Source organism: Rhinatrema bivittatum, chromosome 8 (genome assembly GCF_901001135.1).
Source record: "Rhinatrema bivittatum chromosome 8, aRhiBiv1.1, whole genome shotgun sequence".
Classification (NCBI taxonomy): domain Eukaryota; kingdom Metazoa; phylum Chordata; class Amphibia; order Gymnophiona; family Rhinatrematidae; genus Rhinatrema; species Rhinatrema bivittatum.
The window spans coordinates 269,288,486-269,308,568 of NC_042622.1; the positions used below are offsets into that span (position 1 = coordinate 269,288,486).

The following is a 20,083-nucleotide window of genomic DNA, read 5'->3' on the forward strand; positions in this document are numbered from 1 at the left end:
TTCCCTTATGCTACTTGCACGCAGCCATGCTGGACTTCTGGCTGAGATTGGCCGAAGACCTGGCAGATGTATCAAATGCTTCATATGCTGTTCTTAATAAATGGCATAAGCCTTCCTGTAAATCTTGAAAGGGGGGCATCCCCGTGAGATGTGGCAAGGAAAGGTTGAAGTTGTTGAGTACAATTGAACAAATACTGGATTATATAGAACTAGTGTTGATGTATCCAGGACCCAAACATGGAATTTTGGTAAATCTTACAAGCAAAGTCATCTAAAATTTTGTTCTCCTTGTCTGGTGGTGTGTTGGAAGATAGCCTGTTCTTCTTAGCTCTTCTCATTGCTGATTCTAAAACTACTGAATTATGAGGAATCTGGACGTTGGAATAATAAGATGTCTTCTGTATCCTGTACTTGAGGTCTAGTTTCCTGGAAGTAGGAGAAACAAGATGCGGAGGAAGAATAGCCTAGTGGTTAGAGCAGTGGGCTATGAACTAGACCAGGGTTCAAGTTCTGCTGTCACTCCTTGTGACCTTGGGCAAGTCACTCTACCCTCCATTGCCTCAGGTACAAAAACTTAGATTATAAGCCTTCTGGGGATAGGGAAATACCTACAGTACCTGCATGTAAACCGATGTGATATCTCAGATCGAATGTCGGTATATAATTAATTAATAAATAAATAAATAAATTAAAAAAAAAAAAAAAAAAGTCTTGTCCATAAGGGATTCCAAAGCATGGTGGGAAGGAAAAGCAGTTGGCCCAGCTGGAACTTCCAATAATTGAAGGATTCCCATAACTTCAGATCTGGCAGTTTCCGGGTTTCTATATTAAGAGCTAAACCCAATTTCTCCAAAAACTTAACATAAGTGAGATCTTCTGGCAGTGAAGAAGGCTGGGGGTGCTCTTGTGGAGGGTCTGACAGAATTCCCGTAGAACTGCCCAGAGATGAACGTGGCAAGAGTTCTGGGGTCATTACATGAGAGGAAGATAGAGGAGAATGCAAATCCCGTGGGGATGTTACTCTTTGTAGGGAAGAAGGAGATACATTCGACAACGTAGTTTTGTGTGGTTCCGAAATGAGAGGAGGATTTGATGGTAATCCCTGGAAAAAAAAATTTGCAAAAGGGTAGAAATTTGAAACATTGTTTCCTGGGCCGATGGTCACTGAGGTGGAATAGGTCTCATGTCATCTCTGCATGACATTTTGATGGGAGTCTTAGCAAGGATTGAATGTGGAGAGCCTGATCTCTTACAAGAGTGGTGAGGAAGGAATTGGATATCTGGTGATGAATCCCAATTACCCCCTGTTTCTTCTATGATTATGTCAGAGAAAACTGAAGAGGGGGGAGTGATGACTCCCCTGTGGGGATGTGGGTTGTGGACCAGCAGATCTCGATGAAGAGGTTGCTCCAGAAGGTGGCACTATGTTTCATCTTAGAAGACTGACTTTATTTATTTAAAACTTTTCTATACCGACATTCATGGGAATATCACATCGGTTTACATTAAGAGGGTAACCAATAACTTTGAAAAAAAACAATAACTTTGGAAAAAAGAAAAAAGAAGTTACAATTAACATAAGGAAGCTAAACTGGGGAGAAAGGACTAGCATAGCAGAGTCATGTAACCGGAGAGGAATGGTTACAGCAAAGAGGTTTAACATTATTTAACAGGATAAAATAATAATAATAAATGTTATGAAAAATAAATGTACAGTATTTACAGATAAGAACTAAATTTACAATATGTAGAGTATGTTCAAAATGAAGAATCAAGGGGCAATTACTTAAGTGAATTCCAGGTGAGGGGTGGATAATTAGGAGTAGGGAGGGTGTGGGGGGGAACTAGGGGGCTATGGGAGGAACTGTGCGTTGGAAGGTGGCAGGGTTAAGTGAAGGCTTGTGAGAAAAGCCAAGTTTTTAGGTTGGTTTTTTTTAAAGGTTTGTGTACAGTGTTCTTGGCGCAGGTGTGAGGGCATAGAATTCCAAATAGTTGGTCCAGCGATGGACAGCCCTTTTTTTAGTAGCAGTTCTTGTGGGTCTGTTTGAAGTGTGATAGTGTAGGGCGTTATCTAGCCATTCGATATTTGGGTATGCAAGGTTTTATGGATGATCGTAAGAGTCTTGTGAAGGATTCTTGAGTGTATTGGGAGCCAGTGGAGATCCCAGAGTATGGGAGTTATGTGGTCTCTTCTGCGGGAATTGGTGAGGATTCTGGCGCCGTGTTTTGGTGTTTCAATCTGTTTTTCCTTTGAAACTTGTTTCTCTGTATGATGTTTAGATGATTTCTTGGTTTTGTGTGTCACATGCATTGTGTGGTCCTTGGATGCATCGTAGGCATAGACACCTTTACAGTCGCCAACGCATGCGACGGCTGCATCGTATAAGGCAAAATGAATAAGAATAACGCAGGGTCTGATGGTGCATGTGTCTGGTTCAGCGCGGCGCTCAACGCACGGTGTCGACACCGATGCAGTCTTTAGCGCACGACCTTCCAAGACCGAATACGCGCATCGTAGAGAAAAAAAAGTGTGAAAAGTGGAATATAAAAATCTAAATAAATAAAATAAAAGGCACAGTCCAGATGTATTCCACACATTAAGAAAGGTGGAAAGAAGGCAAAACGATTACTGGCATGGTTAAAAGGTGAGGTGAAGCTATTTTAACCAAAAGATCTTCATTCAAAAATTTGAAGAAGGATCCAACAGAAGAAAATAGGATAATGCATAAACGTTGGCAAGTTAAATGTAAGACATTGATAAGACAGGCTAAGAGAGAATTTGAAAAGAAGTTAGCCGAAGAGGCAAAAACTCACAGTAAAAAAAACTTTTAATATATCCGAAGCAGAAAGCCTGTGAGGGAGTCAGTTGGACCGTTAGATGACCGAGGGGTTAAAGAGGCACTTAGAGAAGATAAGGCCATCGCAGAAAGATTAAATGATTTCTTTTCTTCGGTGTTTACTGAAGATGTTGGAGGTACCCATACTGGAGAAGGTTTTCATGGGTAATGATTCAGATGGACTGAATCAAATCACGGTGAACCTAGAAGATGTGGTAGACCTGATTGACAAACTGAAGAGTAGTAAAGCACCTGGACCGGATGGCATACACCCCAGAGTTCTGAAGGAACTAAAAAATTAAATTTCAGACCTATTAGTAAAAATTTGTAACCTATCATTAAAATCATCCATTGTACCTGAAGACTGGAGGATAGCTAATGTAACCCCAATATTTAAAAAGGGCTCCAGCGGCGATCTGGGAAACTACAGACCGGTTAGCCTGACTTCAGTGGCAGGAAAAATAGTGGAAAGTGTTCTAAACATCAAAATCACAGAACATATAGAAAGACATGGTTTAATGGAATAAAGTCAGCATGGCTTTACCCAGGGCAAGTCTTGCCTCACAAATCTGCTTCACTTTTTTGTTTTAATTCTTTATTTCTAATAATTTTCTTCAAAATACAACAAAGATATTTTGGAATACATGTATGGTTGCATAACATTCGTAAACATTATCATACTGCTAATATATAGAAGAAATCTGATGTAACAACCAAATATTTCTAAGTCCTCAATAATAGGGGATTACAAACCAGAAATAATTATTAAGGCATCTACATTACATAAGAATTCATGAAATACATACGATCTCACTAGGGTTGCTTCCTCATTATACAGAGAGCTTACGTTATGTTACAGAGTTGTTTCCAGTCCCTAATTTAACTCAATCTGTTTACTAGCTATAAAATTCACCAATTGAGACGGTTGAAAGAAGTAATATTTTACTTTTTTGAATGTGATACAACATTTGCACGGAAATTTTAATTTAAATATTGCACTCATTTGAAGTAATTTTGGTTTTAAATTAAGAAATTCTTTCCTTCTCCTTTGTTTCTTTTGTAACATCTGGAAACACTCTGACATCTAAATGCCAAAATTTTTCTTTAATGTTCCTAAAGAACAATTTTTGAACCCATTCTTTATCTGAATTTAAAAGAAAGGAAATTATCATAGTGGCTGGTTGAGCCACCTCTTCATTAGTAGATTCCAAAATTTCAGTAATATTCAATGGCATTAGAGACTGAAATTCCTGTTCCTTCTCAGAATCAATTTTCCAAGCTGGAACATAATATATCTGAGTTAAGGGAGGAAATGCTTGTTGTGGAATCTTAAGAAATTCTAAAGCAAATTTGTTCCACATTTCTTTTGCTGATAAGGTTGGAGACTTAGGAAAATTTATCAGTCTTAAATTTTTACTTCATGATTGATTTTCTAAGTTTTCCATCTTCCTAGTCAAGAATTGGTTCTCTTTTATAATCAATTCATTTTGAAGGGATATTTTTTTTAAGTCCTGAGCATTTTTCTCAATTTTCTGATCTCTCACTTTATCCTTAAGTATTACTCTATTAATCTTGGTTTCCAATATTCCTATATTTTTTACAATAGGTTTTAATTGTGATATAACATTTTGATTTAACACAACCAAGGTTTCCCATATAACTTCTAAAGAAAATTCAGATGGTCTATCAATTGAAATAATTTCAGGAACATCACAACTTATTATATTCTCCTGAGACATCAACAACTCATCTATAACTTCCCCCTCTGAAGTATTGGCCCTACTGGCCATCACTGCAGTTTGGTCCATAGTTGACCATGGAACTACATCATGGTCACCACCTTGCACTGGTGCCAGAGTGTCCTTAAATGGTACAGTTCTTACCACTGCAGGGTTTTCAGGGGGGGACCTCTGATCCGGGGATAATGAGATCTCCCAGTCACGAAGGGGTGCTGTGCCTTCCTGCACTCCTTCAAGTGAAACTTCACCCGGTATTATAGCTCCCCTTCTGATGTGGGTGTCCATGGGGCCCAACACCGGACTCGCTAGTGGTTCTAGCATAGGCCTCTCTCTAGCCCTTCGTTTACGGACAGAGTGAGGCATAGCAAAGAAAACTTCAAAAAGAAAAGTTTTTTGTACTTAGCTGAGTGGATCGTTTCTTAATGGAATCCCCCGGTGGAGATAGGAGAGAAAGCCACTCGTTGGTTCAGAGGTCCAAATTCCTGGGCAAAGCCGCACACGCGGCTTCGGCTGCGCGCCGTAGGGCGGCGATTTTATGCCTCCTCCAGCATCGGCCTTGATGACGTCACAGGGGGCGTGTCCTCGGCCTGCCTCGTCTGCACTCCAGGATTCCTCCGGTCTCCTCTAGACAGCCACAGGTACCTCTCGCCGTGCTCCCTCCTGGTCTCCCCTGCTTCACTTTTTTGAAGGATTTAATATTTATTTATTTAAGACTTTTCTATACCGTCGTTAAGTAGCTTCTGTCACAACGGTTTACAGTGGGCACATAAAGATAGGGATGCTGAGACATTAATTTACACAAGTGCCATCTCAGTTCGGTACAGAGTTTTTTATAATAAAATAATTGGAATGTGATACAATATTGTTTGGAGTTTTTTATTATTTGTTTTTCAGAAATAAAAGCAATACTAACTTTATAAGTGTCACTTTATCTTAACGTGAATGATGCTAAAATAAAGTAATATAGAATAAAATACAGCTACACACATATTGATTGTGTTGGTGTGTGTTTGATATTCATTTTCATTTGTTCCTACCACGCATGTGGATAAACATGTGGATAAAGGTGAACCGGTAGATGTAGCATACTTGGATTTTCAGAAGGCATTTGACAAAGTTCCTCATGAGAGGCTTCTAGGAAAAGTAAAAAGTCATGGGATAGGTGGCGATGTCCTTTCGTGGATTGCAAACTGGCTAAAAGACAGGAAACAGTAGGATTAAATGGATAATTTTCTCAGTGCAAGGGAGTGGGCAGTGGAGTACTTCAGGGATCTGTATTGGGACACTTTTCAATATATTTATAAATCATCTGGAAAGAAATACGACGAGTGAGATAATCAAATTTGCAGATGATACAAAATTGTTCAGAGTAGTTAAATCACAAGCAGATTGTGATACATTGCAGGAAGACCTTCTGAGACTGGAAAATTGGGCAACCAAATGGCAGATGAAATTTAATGTGGATAAGTGCAAGGTGATGCATATAGGGAAAAATAACCCATACTATAGTTACACAATGTTAGGTTCCATATTAGGTGCTACAATCCAAGAAAGATCTAGGCGTCACAGTGGATAACACATTGAAATCGTCGGTTCAGTGTGCTGCGGCAGTCAAAAAAGCAAACAGAATGTTGGGAATTATTAGAAAGGGAATGGTGAATAAAACGGAAAATGTCATAATGCCTCTGTATCGCTCCATGGTGAGACTGCACCTTGAATACTGTGTACAATTCTGGTCGCCACATCTCAAAAGATATAATTGCGATGGAGAAGGTACAGAGAAGGGCTACCAAAATGATAAGGGGAATGGAACAGCTCCCCTATGAGGAAAGACTAAAGAGGTTAGGACTTTTCAGCTTGGAGAAGAGACGGCTGAGGGGGGATATGATAGAGGTGTTTAAAATCATGAGAGGTCTAGAACAGGTAGATGTGAATTGGTTATTTACTCTTTTGGATAGTAGAAAGACTAGGGGACACTCCATGAAGTTAGCATGGGGCACATTTAAAACTAATCGGAGAAAGTTCTTTTTCACTTAACGCACAGTTAAACGCTGGAATTTGTTGCCAGAGGATGTGGTTAGTGCAGTTAGTATAGCTGTGTTTAAAAAAGGATTGGATAAGTTCTTGGATAAGTCCATTACCTGCTATTAAGTTCACTTAGAGAATAGCCACTGCCGTTAGCAATGGTAACATGGAATAGACTTAGTTTTTGGGTAATTGCCAGGTTCTTATGGCCTGGATTGGCCACTGTTGGAAACAGGATGCTGGGCTTGATGGACCCTTGGTCTGACCCAGTGCGACATGTTCTTATGCTAACCTCCCATTCCATAGCGATCAGGAAACGGCAGAATTTAATGACTGTTTTCAAGTAGTAAACAGCATTCACACAGCTATTTTGGGAGCAGATATGGTGACGAGTGCCTATAATAAAATTGGAGAGAGTACATAAGGCATTAGGCACACAGCATGGAAACCTACCAAGAAACATACTAGCCTGTTTTCACAATTTTACAGTGAAAGAAAAAGCACAGCAGGCCAGAAAAATGGGCCAAATCACTTGGAGAGATCAGAAGGTGGAGATCTTTCAGGTTAGTTCACCCATTACAATAAGGAAAGGCCAAGATTTCAAAAGTATACTTATGGAGTTGAAAAAAAAAGAGGACATAAAATATTGACTGTTCTTTCCTTTTGGCCTATCCATTATGATTCAAGGTAAAACAGAGTGAAGACAGTGGCGGCAACTGTGCTTTTTCTTCAGGAAGCGGGAGTGATAGTTTCTTTGGGAGAAGTACAAAATGGCAGCTCAACTAGCCAAACGAGGAGAAATGAATGGCCAAAATGAGAGAGAATGCTGGGGGATGGCAAAGATTACGCAGACAACTGAGGAGACCCTCATCACCTGGAACGGCGAGTGGTTGATACAGATGAAGGACCTTTCGACTATCTTACTATAAGGCTTGAGTTTTGAGCTTAACTGGTTATCCACAAAGGGTAATGGAGCCTGGATGTTGGGATTATTTCATATAAGAAAGGTGGGATGTGAGCGACAGAGGAAGGGGCAATAATTATTTCAATGGGATGACATGAGAAAATTTAGCGACCTGGACAAGGTTAATTGGGAAATATATGGGGGGGGGGGGGGGGGAAATGGACTCCAGTCACTATCTGTTGGGGATCATTCCTCATGGAGGGGTGAGTACACCATAAGAAATGGTGGAGTACATAGGTGGAGAGGGGCGGGGAGAGGGGATTTGGCGAGATGTGGTGAGGTATAGGGGACAGGTAGGATGTCGGAGGAGAGAATGTGGGTGTGCCAATGATGGTGAGAGTGTTGTGCCTGACATAAGGATAGGCTTAAAGGTGGGGTGGGGAGCTGGATGGAACAATGATACAATTTAAGAGAATGTCAAAGGCTTGAATTCGCCTTTAAAGAGAAAACTGTTGGTGAGGGAAGCTGAGACCTTGAAAGGCAAATGTAATTTTTTTGCCAGAAAACCCTCCTTAGAGGAAGACATGACAGAGTAATGTTAATGGACACTTATCCTACTCAATATTTTGCATCCGCAACAAAAAGCAACGAGTACGGGAGGGGGTGGGGATTTTGTTTGCAAAACAGTTTGTTGTGGATGTGAAGACAGTAATAAGTGATGTGGCAGGAAGGTTTTTGATATTTAAGGTGTTCTTACAGGGTGAGCTTTTTACTGTGGAGAATGTATATGTTCCCAATGTAGACCAAGGGAGTTTTCTCTCCTCTCTTTCAGATATACTTCTAGGATGTGCAGGTCACTTATTAGGCAGAGATTTCAATATGACCCGTTATTCACATTCAGATCACTCGAGGAGAGGACATGGGTCTCTAAGATACAGAGAGCCAAATTGAAGGATCTGCTTAATAGTGGACAACTATAGATGTCTGGAGACTAAGGAACCTGATGGTGAGGGACTACTCTTTCTACTCCAAGCTACATCCATCCTACTCTAGGATGGATTTTTTCCTGTTAGATAAGATTTTGGTAGGACACATAATGGGCCGGATTTTCAAGAGGCCCGGCGATGCGCGTAAAGCCCCACGACTCATGTAAGTCCCAGGGCCTGCAACACAGCAAGCTTTCACACCTATTTGTTTTCATACTTATCTGTTACTCTGACCGCTGAGGTCAGGGCCCTTATTGGTAACTTTTTGGTTCCAATTCCCTTCCACCCCCACCATCGATGCAGACAACAGTGCTGGAGCTGCATCTAAGTGAAGTATCTAGCTAATTGGTTTGGGGTAGTAACTGCCGTAATAAACAAGCTACTCCCATTTGTTTACCCTGCCTGTGCAATTTAGTCCTTGTTGGCTGTCTGAATAAATCCTCTTTACTTCATTCGCCCCTGTTGTTTAAGCAGTGAGCTGTGCTGGATATGTATTCCAAGTGAAGTATCATGCTTAATTGATTTGGGGTAGTATCTGCCATAATAAGCAAGCTACACCCATGCTTATTTGTTTACCCAGACTATGTAATTCATCTTTTCTTCATTCTCTCTGCCGTTTAAGCAGAGAGCTATGCTGATGTGCATTGAAAGTGAAGTATCAGGCTTATTTGGTTTGGGGTAGTAACTGCCGTAACAAGCAAGCTACTCCCCTGCTTTTTTGTGGATGCAAATCCTTTTTTCCACATTTCCTCTTGCCGTTGAAGCATAGAGCAATGTTGGAGTCGCATTAACCGTGTGTATGTTTATTGAATAAGGGTATTATCTCCAGGTAGTAGCCATCATTCCCGCAAGCAAGCCACCCCTTGCCTCTTCTCTTCATTCACATCCTCTAGACTTTATGGATCCACAGTGTTTATCCCACACCCATTTGAAATCCTTCACAGTTTTAGTCTTCACCACTTTCCTCTGGAAAGGCGTTCCAGGCATCCACCACCCTCTCCGTGAAGAAATACTTCCTGACATTGGTTCAGAGTTTTCCTCCCTGGAGTTTTACATCGTGACCCCTGGTTCTGCTGATGTTTTTGTAACTGAAAAGGTTTGTCATCTTTGGATCATTAAAACCTTTCAAGTATCTGAAAGTCTGAATCATATCACCTCTGCTCCTCCTTTCCTCCAGGGTGTGCATATTTAGATTCTTCAATCTCTCCTCATAAGTCATTTGATGAAGACCCTCCACCTTTTTGGTCACCCTTCTCTGGACCGCCTCCATCCTGTCTCTGTCCCTTCGGAGATACGGTCTCCAGCCCTGAACACAGTACTCCAAGTGAGGCCTCACCAAGGACCTGTACAAGGGGTTTATTACTTCCCTTTTCTTACTTGATATTCCTCTCTCTATGCAGCCCAGCATTCTTCTGGCTTTAGCTATCGCCTTGTCACATTGTTAGACACTATCACCCCAAGGTCTCTCTCCTGCTCCGTACATATCAGCCCTTCTCCCCCCATCGAATACAGTTCTTTTGGATTTCCACATCCCATGTGCATGACTCTGCCTTCTTGGCATTGAATCTCAGCTGCCATATCTTAGACCATTCTTCCAGCTTTCTTAAATCCAGTCTCATTCTCTCCACTCCTTCTGGCGTGTCCTCAATGTTTGAGGCTCTATTCTTTGATATGGGATTAGAAAATCTAATCAACTGTGTTGAAATAAGGTTTTTTTGAAAATTTTTCAGTAAGTATAAAAAGAAACTACACTTTTTTATACTTACTGAAAATTAAAAAAAAAAAAAAAAAAAAACGAACCTTAAAATATTTTACTTATGGACCGATGATTAAAGATGACCAAGTGGTGAAAACACTGAATGATATAAAATATTCAGCATCCGTGGGGTGGTATGAAGGTCCCAATTTAAACTGAACATTCAACTGGTTATAAAGCTTTCTCTGTATTTATAAATAGTTAAAAACTGTATTTGCAACTTTTTTTCCAAATAAACTTTTAGCACTATACCATCCTTAATTGGTTCATCACCATCTAGTATACCGCTCAGGGTCTCCACTCTTATTTGCTGTGTGAAGATTTTGCACCATCTTACTCTAAAATCTTTTGGTATAATTATGGGGAGTCTGTTCTGAGCTAATGCTCTTCCCACAATATGAAAGCACCTTTTTGTAGATATTGTTTATCCTCCATCCCCAATCCTAAGGCAATGCCTCCTTTTTCCATTTACTGTATCTGATTTCTCCTTAAAAGTTATCGATCTCCACTTTCCCATCCACCTTAAGCTGAGTAATTAAAAAAAACAAAAAAAAAAACAGCACACGGGATCTAGAAGAACATTTGCTTTCTACATGCTCATAAGGTTTGGAAAGCAAAATTCTCTCCTTCAAATGGATCAGTGGATGGATTCAACATTCCCTCCCTGCCCCCAACTACATTTGAGGAAAACTGCAGACAAGCATCAGTGTACAGGAACATGTTTAGTATTGTTTTACTGTATAGCCATATTACAGAATAATCATGCACAAATCAAACAATACATGCATATACATAGGTGTGTGTGTGCATTACATACTGACAACTGAAAATGCATTTAACTGAGCACCACACATGGAGAAAGCAGATAAAAAAATTTAAGGCCAAGGCGCAGGACCACACACCACAGATCAAAGCTGTCAGCCAGCTTGATACTACTTCCAGGAAAGTACTCCGAGCACAGGTGTTGTCCAAGGATTCCAAGCAAACAAGTTGATGCTGTTCATTTAATGAAATGAGATGAATGTTTGTTTTTGCACAGGATTAGTTTGCAGGAGCAATCCTCAAGTCTCATATGATGCTTCAGTTGGCTGCCTACATCCCGATACTCAGCACCACAGCAGAGGATTGCTAATGTTGCAGGATGAGTGGCTACTCTGTAGAGCCACCAACAGCAGAGCAGCACAGGGAAGTTGTGTCTGTGATCCCAGATAGCGTGGCTTCAGAAATCACTTTCATCCATTCCACAATATCCTGAAGTATCCTCTGCTGAGTTACTGAAATCACTGAAATTAATTTCTCAAAAAGCATTATGGGGTGCCATTTTGTACAGGCATTGAGACCATCTGTTAAAGGATGCATAAGTGAGAGTTCAAAGCCATCTTTAGGCTGGCACGAATGGGCTTCATGCATGCAGGGACTCTGGGCTTCTCCATTCCTTGTAGCTTGAGAAGCAAAAACACCAGTCAATGTTGGTCCGGCCAATCAGAGAAGGTAGGAAGCACTTCCTTTGTGTGCTAAAGCTCATACTCTTTTTCCTCTTGTCCAGAGGCACAAATGCAGAAACCAAATGGGTACAGGAGCCAGCAGATGCAGCAGCGCACAAGTAAAGCACTTTCTACCCGTCCCTGCAGTATTTGCACAGCAACCACAGAAGAAACCATGCTAAGAGCAAGGGATTCAACACACAAATCCTCACATTTCATTGCTGCCTGAGGCCCTGCTCTAGCCTAAAGGCAGCTCCAATAGCTTCGTATCTTTTGTGCAATACAAATATTTCAAATTCAACAGAAATGCCTTCCTGCAAAAGAACCAACCACTGGGAAGCTGGAAGCAGGTGTGATCAAGTTTTCCCAAATTCCATGGCATCATCCGATTACATTCTGGCCCCAGTTTTCCCAACACTCGTCTGAATACATCACTCAAGCATGGTGAAAGGATCCAGAAAATCAAACTTGAGAACTGCCCCTGCAAACATGGAAGCAACTTGGCATCAGCAGGAGTGTTAAAATGTAATGTTTACACTAGGAAGATAGCACAAACCAACTGCATTAGTGTCTTACATCCCTTGCTTATTTATGGGGTGCCACAAAATAAAGTGGGGGTTTTCCCCCTCCAATGAAACTAAGTCTTGGAAAAAAATTCACCAGGTGCACTTCTTCTAGTTCAGAAAAACAAGCCAGGCTTCATTTTATTACACAGCCCAAAGTCAGGATGTTGGCAAAGGCAGGCTCTTCTCTAGCATGATTTACAAAAATTGGTAATAAATAACTCGCACGCAAGGGTGCTGAGACAGGAACTTGGGCTATGTCCTGGACTCAAGAAATCTTTCATTCAGCAGTAGTAGTAGAGAGCAGCAGTTCATCAGCCAAAACATGCACATACATCATTCCTAGGTATGTGGTGCACTATGCTATTTAGTCTTGAATTACAAAAAAATCCCAAAAAACCCCAATAGGAAATAATTGCTTCATCTCTACTCTACTCCTTCCTGTCTGGCTCTCCCCAGGGCACCCTTCATGCACAGGATCTGTGGCATTTTCCCTGTTGTTCAGTCACTGCAGTACCCTCCAGTGACAGAGAAGGGCAACCAAAATGATAAAGGGCATGGAATAGTTCCCCTATGAGGAAAGGCTAAAGAAGTTAGGTTTGTTCAGCTTGGAGAAGAGACAGCTGAGGGAGGATATGATAGAGATCTTTAAGATCATGAGAGGTCTTGAACGAGGAGATGTGACTCAGTTATTTACACTTTCGAATAATAGAAGGACTAGGGGGCATTCCATGAAGTTAGCAAGTAGCACATTTAAGACTAATCGGAGAAAGTTCTTTACTCAACGTACAATAAAGCTCTGGAATTTGTTGCCAGAGGATGTGGTTAGTGCAGTTAGTGTAGCTGGGTTCAAAAAAGGTTTGGATAAGTTCTTGGAGGAGAAGTCCATTAACGGCTATTAATCAAATTTACTTAGGGGATAGCCACTGCTATTAATTGCATCAGTAGCATGGGATCTTCTTAGTGTTTGGGTAATTGTCAGGTTCTTGTGGCCTGGTTTTGGCCTCTGTTGGAAACAGGATGCTGGGCTTGAAGGACCCTTGGTCTGACCCAGCTTGGCAATTTCTTATGTTCTTATATCCTTACTCAAAAAACTACTTCCAATGTTTTTTGGCTAGCCAAAGCAGTACTTGCCCCAAGGAGCCATTTGCTTATTCCAGCAGTACTCCTAGCCCCCAGCTGGCAAGAATAGCAAATGTTAAAGCCACAAAACACATCTACTGCTTGTGACCACCAACTATTAAACTAGCAAGCTCATTCTATTATGCCTCCCTTCCACCACTATCCCCATTAGCCAGGAGGCAGCTCAATGTCTTAGTGGGACCAAGGGAGCTACAAATATTGGCCAAGAAAAAAAAAAAAAAAGCAGGTGATTTCCCTCATCCTCACCAGATAATGCTTTTTACTGGGGGGAGGGGAGAGAGGGCACAGGGGAACCCAGAGCCAGTGACTCGTACTCATGGGCCCCTCATTAACCATGCAGCCACATTTATAATACATTACTAATTACAAAACGGCAGACTTAACGTTTTACCTGTAACAAAAGTGTGAAAATTAATGTGGATCAATCAGATCTTGTATGCAAGGCAACACCTGATTCTCTCTCAAGGTGCAAAGGAATGAGAGAGAAGCTACTGATGGAACTAAAAAAAAAAAAACAAGTTTGGGACAATTGCAGTCTATAGAGGGAAGGTAGGTATTGACTGGTTAAATCGCAAGGATGTTCACCAACTAATGATTCAGACAGTAAGTGCCAAACACATCCTGATACACCAATGGCTGTTGCAGCAACTCGTCTTAGGGCCAGAATTAAGCCATAGGCCTAGGCAACTACACCAAAATCTTCTACAGCTTACTAAACAGTAATCCAGCAGCACAAAAACAGATGGAGGATTTTCCAGAATTTTTTTTTTTTTTTTTTTAAATACAATGCTGTCATCCATCAACTTGTGTATTCCAATGTGAATTCTCATACAAACTCCCACAAGTGTCGTTCAATTTATAAAAACATGCTACTACAGCCACAAGGTTATCATGAATCAGATAAGCCGTGGCTAGGCCAATGCGCCGCTGCATAGGCGGACAAGTGATAGGAGAAAAAGGTAGGCACTGTACTACCACCAATCCAGCACCAAAGGTTATCACAACGGCAGTATTCACCGTGCACAAGCACGATCACAAATGCTGCCTGGTGGACAGAGCCGAGACTACTGAAACCGCTAAGTATGAGGAATCAATGTAATGCAGTCACAACAATCCCTACTGCAGTGGCCAACAGCTTCACGCTCCCCAGGCAACACAAAGGATGGGGATCTCTCAGCCAGGACGAAGCACTCAAACAGAAAAGATGCTGAGAAACCTAAGGCTGTTCCCACAAGCTTACAGAAATGTGCAGCCACATGAAACAAGGAGCATTAGGGAAAACAGGTCACCAGGAATCAGAATGTTACATTTGGTCAAACAGCTTCTATTTCTTTTTAAATGGAGTCTCCATGATCGCACACACACCCACACACCATTGACCGTGAGGATTTAAACATTATTAGTTAAATGTCCTGCAAGTGATAATAAAAAGGAGGAAAGGGTTAAGGAAGAGCAGTACAGATTCTCAGATTGTGTCCTCATGCTCTTTCCCACTAAGGCAGACAAAGCCTGCAGGAGTGTCCCAGGGGATGCTATGCTGCCATACGGGCAGGCTCCTCCACAAACCCCCAAGCAAGTCTCTCGGGTCATTGCACGGAGAGGGCGTTCTCTCCCCCTACAGTGACAGTGGTGAGGAAGTCGTCCATGAGCGATGGGAGATAGTGAAAGGAAGCTTGGATGAAGCTCCGCACAAAAGCACAGGATGGCAATATCTGTGGGGCAGGGATTCGGGCAACACTGCGGCATTAATCCAGAGCTGGCTGATGTGATGAGATGAGACTCTAGAGGATGGGTTGACTATTTCAGCAAACTGTAGGTTCTGGTAACACTGCAGTATTATTCCAGCACTGGCAGAGGGGTGGAAGGCGACGCTGATGGGTCACAGGTTCTGGCAGCACTGTAGTTTGCTGGATTTCTGTCCATCCGTGGTGGGAGGCACGCTGATGTCCACCACATTGTTGCCAGGAGATTCGTCATGGGCAGAACGGTCTGCAATCTGCTTCTGTGACACTATGCGGTAAATCTCTGAAATCAGAAAATAAATTGTTCATTTAAAAAGTTTTTGGTTTCTAAAAGACATCCCCCCTCCAAAATTGCAATTTCTATTGGCCCTATGAAGCAGCGGTGAAACCACGGAGACAGAAGAGCAGAGCACTTGCTGTTATCAGAGTGGCAGTATGAGCTGAAGGGTGTTCTGTTCAGTAGTGCAGAAGGAGAGTCCAACAAGGGGAAGGGTAAAAGTGTCAGACTAGAGAAGATGGAGACACAGCAGCAGTTAATAGTGGAAGCCAGAAGAGCTTCATCTCTGCTCTCTTTACCTTTCTCCATTTCATCTCCCAGTCCATGAGAGGAGATCCTGGGAGATTTATAACTTCCTGATAAGCTGTCTTTTCAGAGCCTCTTTGCTACAACTCCTGACTTTCTCCCTAGGCTGATACATGCAGTGATCACCACCTCTGAAACCCATGATACAATTTTCTCCCCTCTACTTCTAAGGGAAGGACTGCCCTAGTGACAAATCTGAGCAAGCCAGCAGGGCTGAGAGATTTAAGACCTGCTCCAGCCTAGATCCTATGTCACTTCAGAAATAAAGGAGGCAGTAAACACTAATTATTCAGACAGCACACAGCAATCCTCCTCCTTAAAGCCCCAGCCCACTATTGCATGGGGGGCACTGCCTGACACTGCCCCATTTGTGCTCCAGCTCAACCCTTCAGCATGGGGGCTCTGGCACTTGTTAAACAGAAAACCATTTTGGAACATCCCTCCCTTCCTGGATGCTTCCTATACAACCGAGAAGATACAGCAAGTCCGATGCATGAGACAAAGCTTCCCCCACTATTATAAACCCCTTTATGATCTTACCCTGGGAGCGAAAACGGGTAAGGGGCTTTACCTGTCAGAATATTTTTGAATGCTTCCTCTACATTAGTTGAATCCAAAGCAGATGTTTCAATAAACGACAAGTTGTTTTTTTCTGAAAAATAGGATACAAACTGTTGGCAGATTTACTTAAATTTTTTTTGAGTTGGCAGTTTCTTTCTACTCCTTTGGGCCTCCAGTTCAGTCAGAAACAAGGCGATACCATGAACCTTCATCTGCATCTACCTGGGATTTTCCCCCCAACAGTACCCAGCCTGGTCACAGCAGCGACAGTCCTGAGCCAGGAGCCAGGCACCAGGGCTCCTGCTAGAGCCTTGCAATCATTGGCCCTGAATCAAACTGCTAGGTGTCACCTCTGAGCGATGACCACAATCCCCTCTCTCCAGCCCCAGAGGACCTGGAGAGCGGAAGACAACTTGGGGATCGAGCCAGAGACTATTTGCATGGCAGAACACAGCCTTGCCACTAAGCCACTGGGACAGCCCTTCAAAATTATTTCTGGATATGCAACCACCACAGTTCTGGTGTACTGAATAGGATGCAGTTATTTTTGGGTGTCACTAAGAGTTATTTCCTGTCCCCTCCCACCTTTCATGGAACCTCCCCCCCTGTCAGTCCCCGCAGCTGCTGTTCTGGCAGAGCGGGAGCCTTTCCCTTTTCCCATTGTGTGGCTGAGGCTCCGAGGGCCTCTTCCCAGCTCTCTGCCAACCTACCACTGCTGCCTCATCACCGCCCAAGGCCTCTCGCTGATTTCTGTTGGGGGCCCGACAAAATAAAAAATAAACCCCTCCCCTCCTGCATTGGGCCTGTCTACCTCGTCCCACACCAGGCCCTGCCTCGATCCCTCCTGAGGATGCAAGAGTAGTTACAGGAATGTTTTATTATTAATTTTATTGTATTTCATGGTATGACTAAATGATTATGTATACTTTTATTGTGAATTGCCAAGAGCCACTGTGCATCTGGCGATTCATAAACCGTACAACCGTAAACTCACTTCTTACCTATTTTGCTATGACAGTCTTGGTGTCCTCTGTGACTGCCTGGGACGCACCACTGAGCCGTTCCTGCTCTCCAATGGCCTCACACGATTTGCTCTAACTGCATGCAACCCCATTCCGCACTAGTAATCTGCACACTCCTCACATCCCTCACCTGCAAACGCCCGGGCCTCGTCGGTGGGCACAGCCCTCAGGTGCCGCAGGTCGCTCTTGTTGCCCACCAGCATGATGACAATGTTGTTGTCTGCGTGGTCCCGAAGCTCCTTCAGCCAGCGCTCCACATTCTCATAGGTCAGGTGCTTGGCAATGTCGTACACCAGCAGGGCCCCCACGGCGCCACGGTAATACCTGCCACCACAATACAAAGCACTAAGAGGAAAACTGGGAACACCAAGTGCAGTAAGGGTGCCAAGAATAAAAATAGCACCTGCAATAAATGCACCAAGAGAGTAATGGCGTGTTAATTATCCAACACTGGAAGCAAAGCAGGTCCAGGCTCTGGCCAGTACATGGAAGAGGGACCACGGCTTGGAAAAATGAATGGAAGACTCCTGCAGTGTCCTGCCAAGGATAAAAAAAGTGACAGGTACAATGGTGGGGGCCACAGTTACCTAACCCTCCACACTTGGAAATGAGTGGATAAGAGGACAGGGAAACAGAAACCCTTCCTGATAACACCTTTCACATTAAACTGGACCATATGGGTACCGTGTCACTTGCTGGGGCAAGCCCAGCAACCTTTTTGGAGTTATTTCAACTTCTGTCCTTGAATCCTCACCAGCATCAATCCAACTTAAAAAGCAGTCCTTATATATGTAGGGAGAATGACAGAACTGGCCATCACGTAACGCGACATTACTCTTCTGGAGACCCGGCCTCCAGAATTAAACAGACGAGGTCTCTGAAAGACTTGGAGAGGGGCATTATAAACTCCCTATCCACTGCCTTGTTGCACTGTTTTGCCACCTTGAGATTAGGTATGACCCCTCCCATATCTGTCCTATGAAGTACTCATCAGCATCTCACCTCTGCACCCCAAAGGCAGAACTCTGCTTTTTTTTTTTTTTACATTAAGTTGCAGTTGCTAAACTCTTGACCATACCTCACTTTTTTCCTTCTCTATCTGGAGTGTCAACCCTGATGCAGATCTTAGTATCATCTGCAAAGACAAATCTTTCAAATCAGCTTCTCCACAATCTCACTTGTGAAAAACATCAGACTTAAGACTGATCGTTAAGGCACTCCATCGATAACTTCCACTAACCTAAGAGCAAAATGCCATTACTTCCCTCCATTGCTCAAGCACCAGTTTAGCACCTACGGACCTAGCCCTAAGTTGCTCAGTCACAAAGTAGCTGGAGGATACACCTTTGTACATCAGTCTGTGGGCTCTCTCTGATCATATCTATCCCTGTCGAGTGTGTGATAGTATCTTGCAGCACGGGGGGTCTTTCAGGGTATGTGACCTATAAAAAGCATGGTTTCAGAAGGCAGTTAAATTCTATGCTGCATCCATCCCTCCCATCATTCAGTGCCCAGGAGTCCTGTCCATGTGAAGATGAGAGAGTCTGACCCCAAAACCTAACGGCCAAATTTTAATTCCCCTGTGCGCGTAAAAAACGGGGGTTACACGCCAAAGTGCCGGGCCCAGATAAAGGGGCAGTCAGTGGGGGGCTGCTGGTACAGTGGCAATTTGTCGCTGTGCCGGGGAAGGGACTACCGGCGTGCGAAAGTTGCTACTACTCAAACAGCTCAGATGTCAGAAGCCTTCCTCCAAATCAAGAAGGGGCTACGGGATGATTATCTGACCCTCTTCAGATCGTACAAATGGCTTCAGCTGTGGGGGCATTCACAGAGATACTGCAATATGTAAAATTTGTGCTAGTGTATCCTAGGTAACTCCCCCCCCCCCCCCCCAAAGTTGTCCAGTATCTTGTGGTCCTTTCCTGGCGGCAAGTTGGAGTGGAGTCTGGTTTTCTTCGCTCTGCACGTGGCTTAACTCCACTCCCACGGAATCATGTGGGAGGTGCACCATCCCACTGTCCCGTGATTTCTGCAGGCGGAATTTAAGGTCTAGTTCTCTTGCCACCGTGGTTCCCCTCCAAGTATTTCATGAGAGATTTCTGCAATACTGGGTGAAATGGAGCCACCGTGGGTTTGCTTGGAAGCTCTAAGATGTGCAAACTCATTATTTCTGTACAGGGGTCTGGCTCCTTCCAAATGTCCAGGATCCACACCTTGTCAACAAAACACGAATACAGCAAAATTGCTTACCTGTAATAGGTGTTTTTTGGCTAAAATAGCTCTTACTTCACCTTTTGACCATGACTAATAGTTTTGCCTTCCTTCCACCTTTCTTAATGTGTGGAATACATATGGACTGCGCCTCTAGGATTGTATTTTTAAACATCGTTGATGCCTGTTGAACACTTAACCTTTGCAGCTGCACCTTTCAGTTGTATTCTATTTCTCATTTTATCAAAGTTTCCCTTTTTAAAATTTAGTGTTAGGGCTGCAGATTTACTTATTGCCCCCCTTCCAGTTATTAGTTTAAATCTGATCATGTTATGATCACTGTTGCCAAGTGGCCCCACCACCGTTACCTCTCACCAAATCCTGCGTTCCACTAAGAATTAAATCTAAAATAGCTCCCTCTCTTGTTGGTTTGCGACATATGCATCGTATACGCCATCTTGTGCAGCACATGCTCCATGCACATCATTCTGAGCTGCGAGTGTCAGTCTGTGCCATCTTCTGCACTG

The 20,083-nt window shown here is 42.9% G+C and overlaps 1 protein-coding gene across 1 annotated transcript in view; it reads right to left on the bottom strand.

Annotated features, from left to right (window-relative positions):
- Positions 1-14,192: 14,192 nt before the first annotated feature.
- LOC115096349 (ras-related protein Rab-11B) overlaps positions 14,193-20,083 on the bottom strand; it is a 35,252-nt gene continuing 29,361 nt past the window's right edge. Inside the window, exons 3-5 of the mRNA XM_029610811.1 lie at positions 17,476-17,669; positions 16,334-16,414; positions 14,193-15,462 (exon numbers count right to left, since the gene is read on the bottom strand). Coding sequence (XP_029466671.1) covers positions 15,317-15,462; positions 16,334-16,414; positions 17,476-17,669 — 421 coding nt within the window. The 3' untranslated portion in view covers positions 14,193-15,316. The remainder of the gene's footprint in view (positions 15,463-16,333; positions 16,415-17,475; positions 17,670-20,083) is intronic.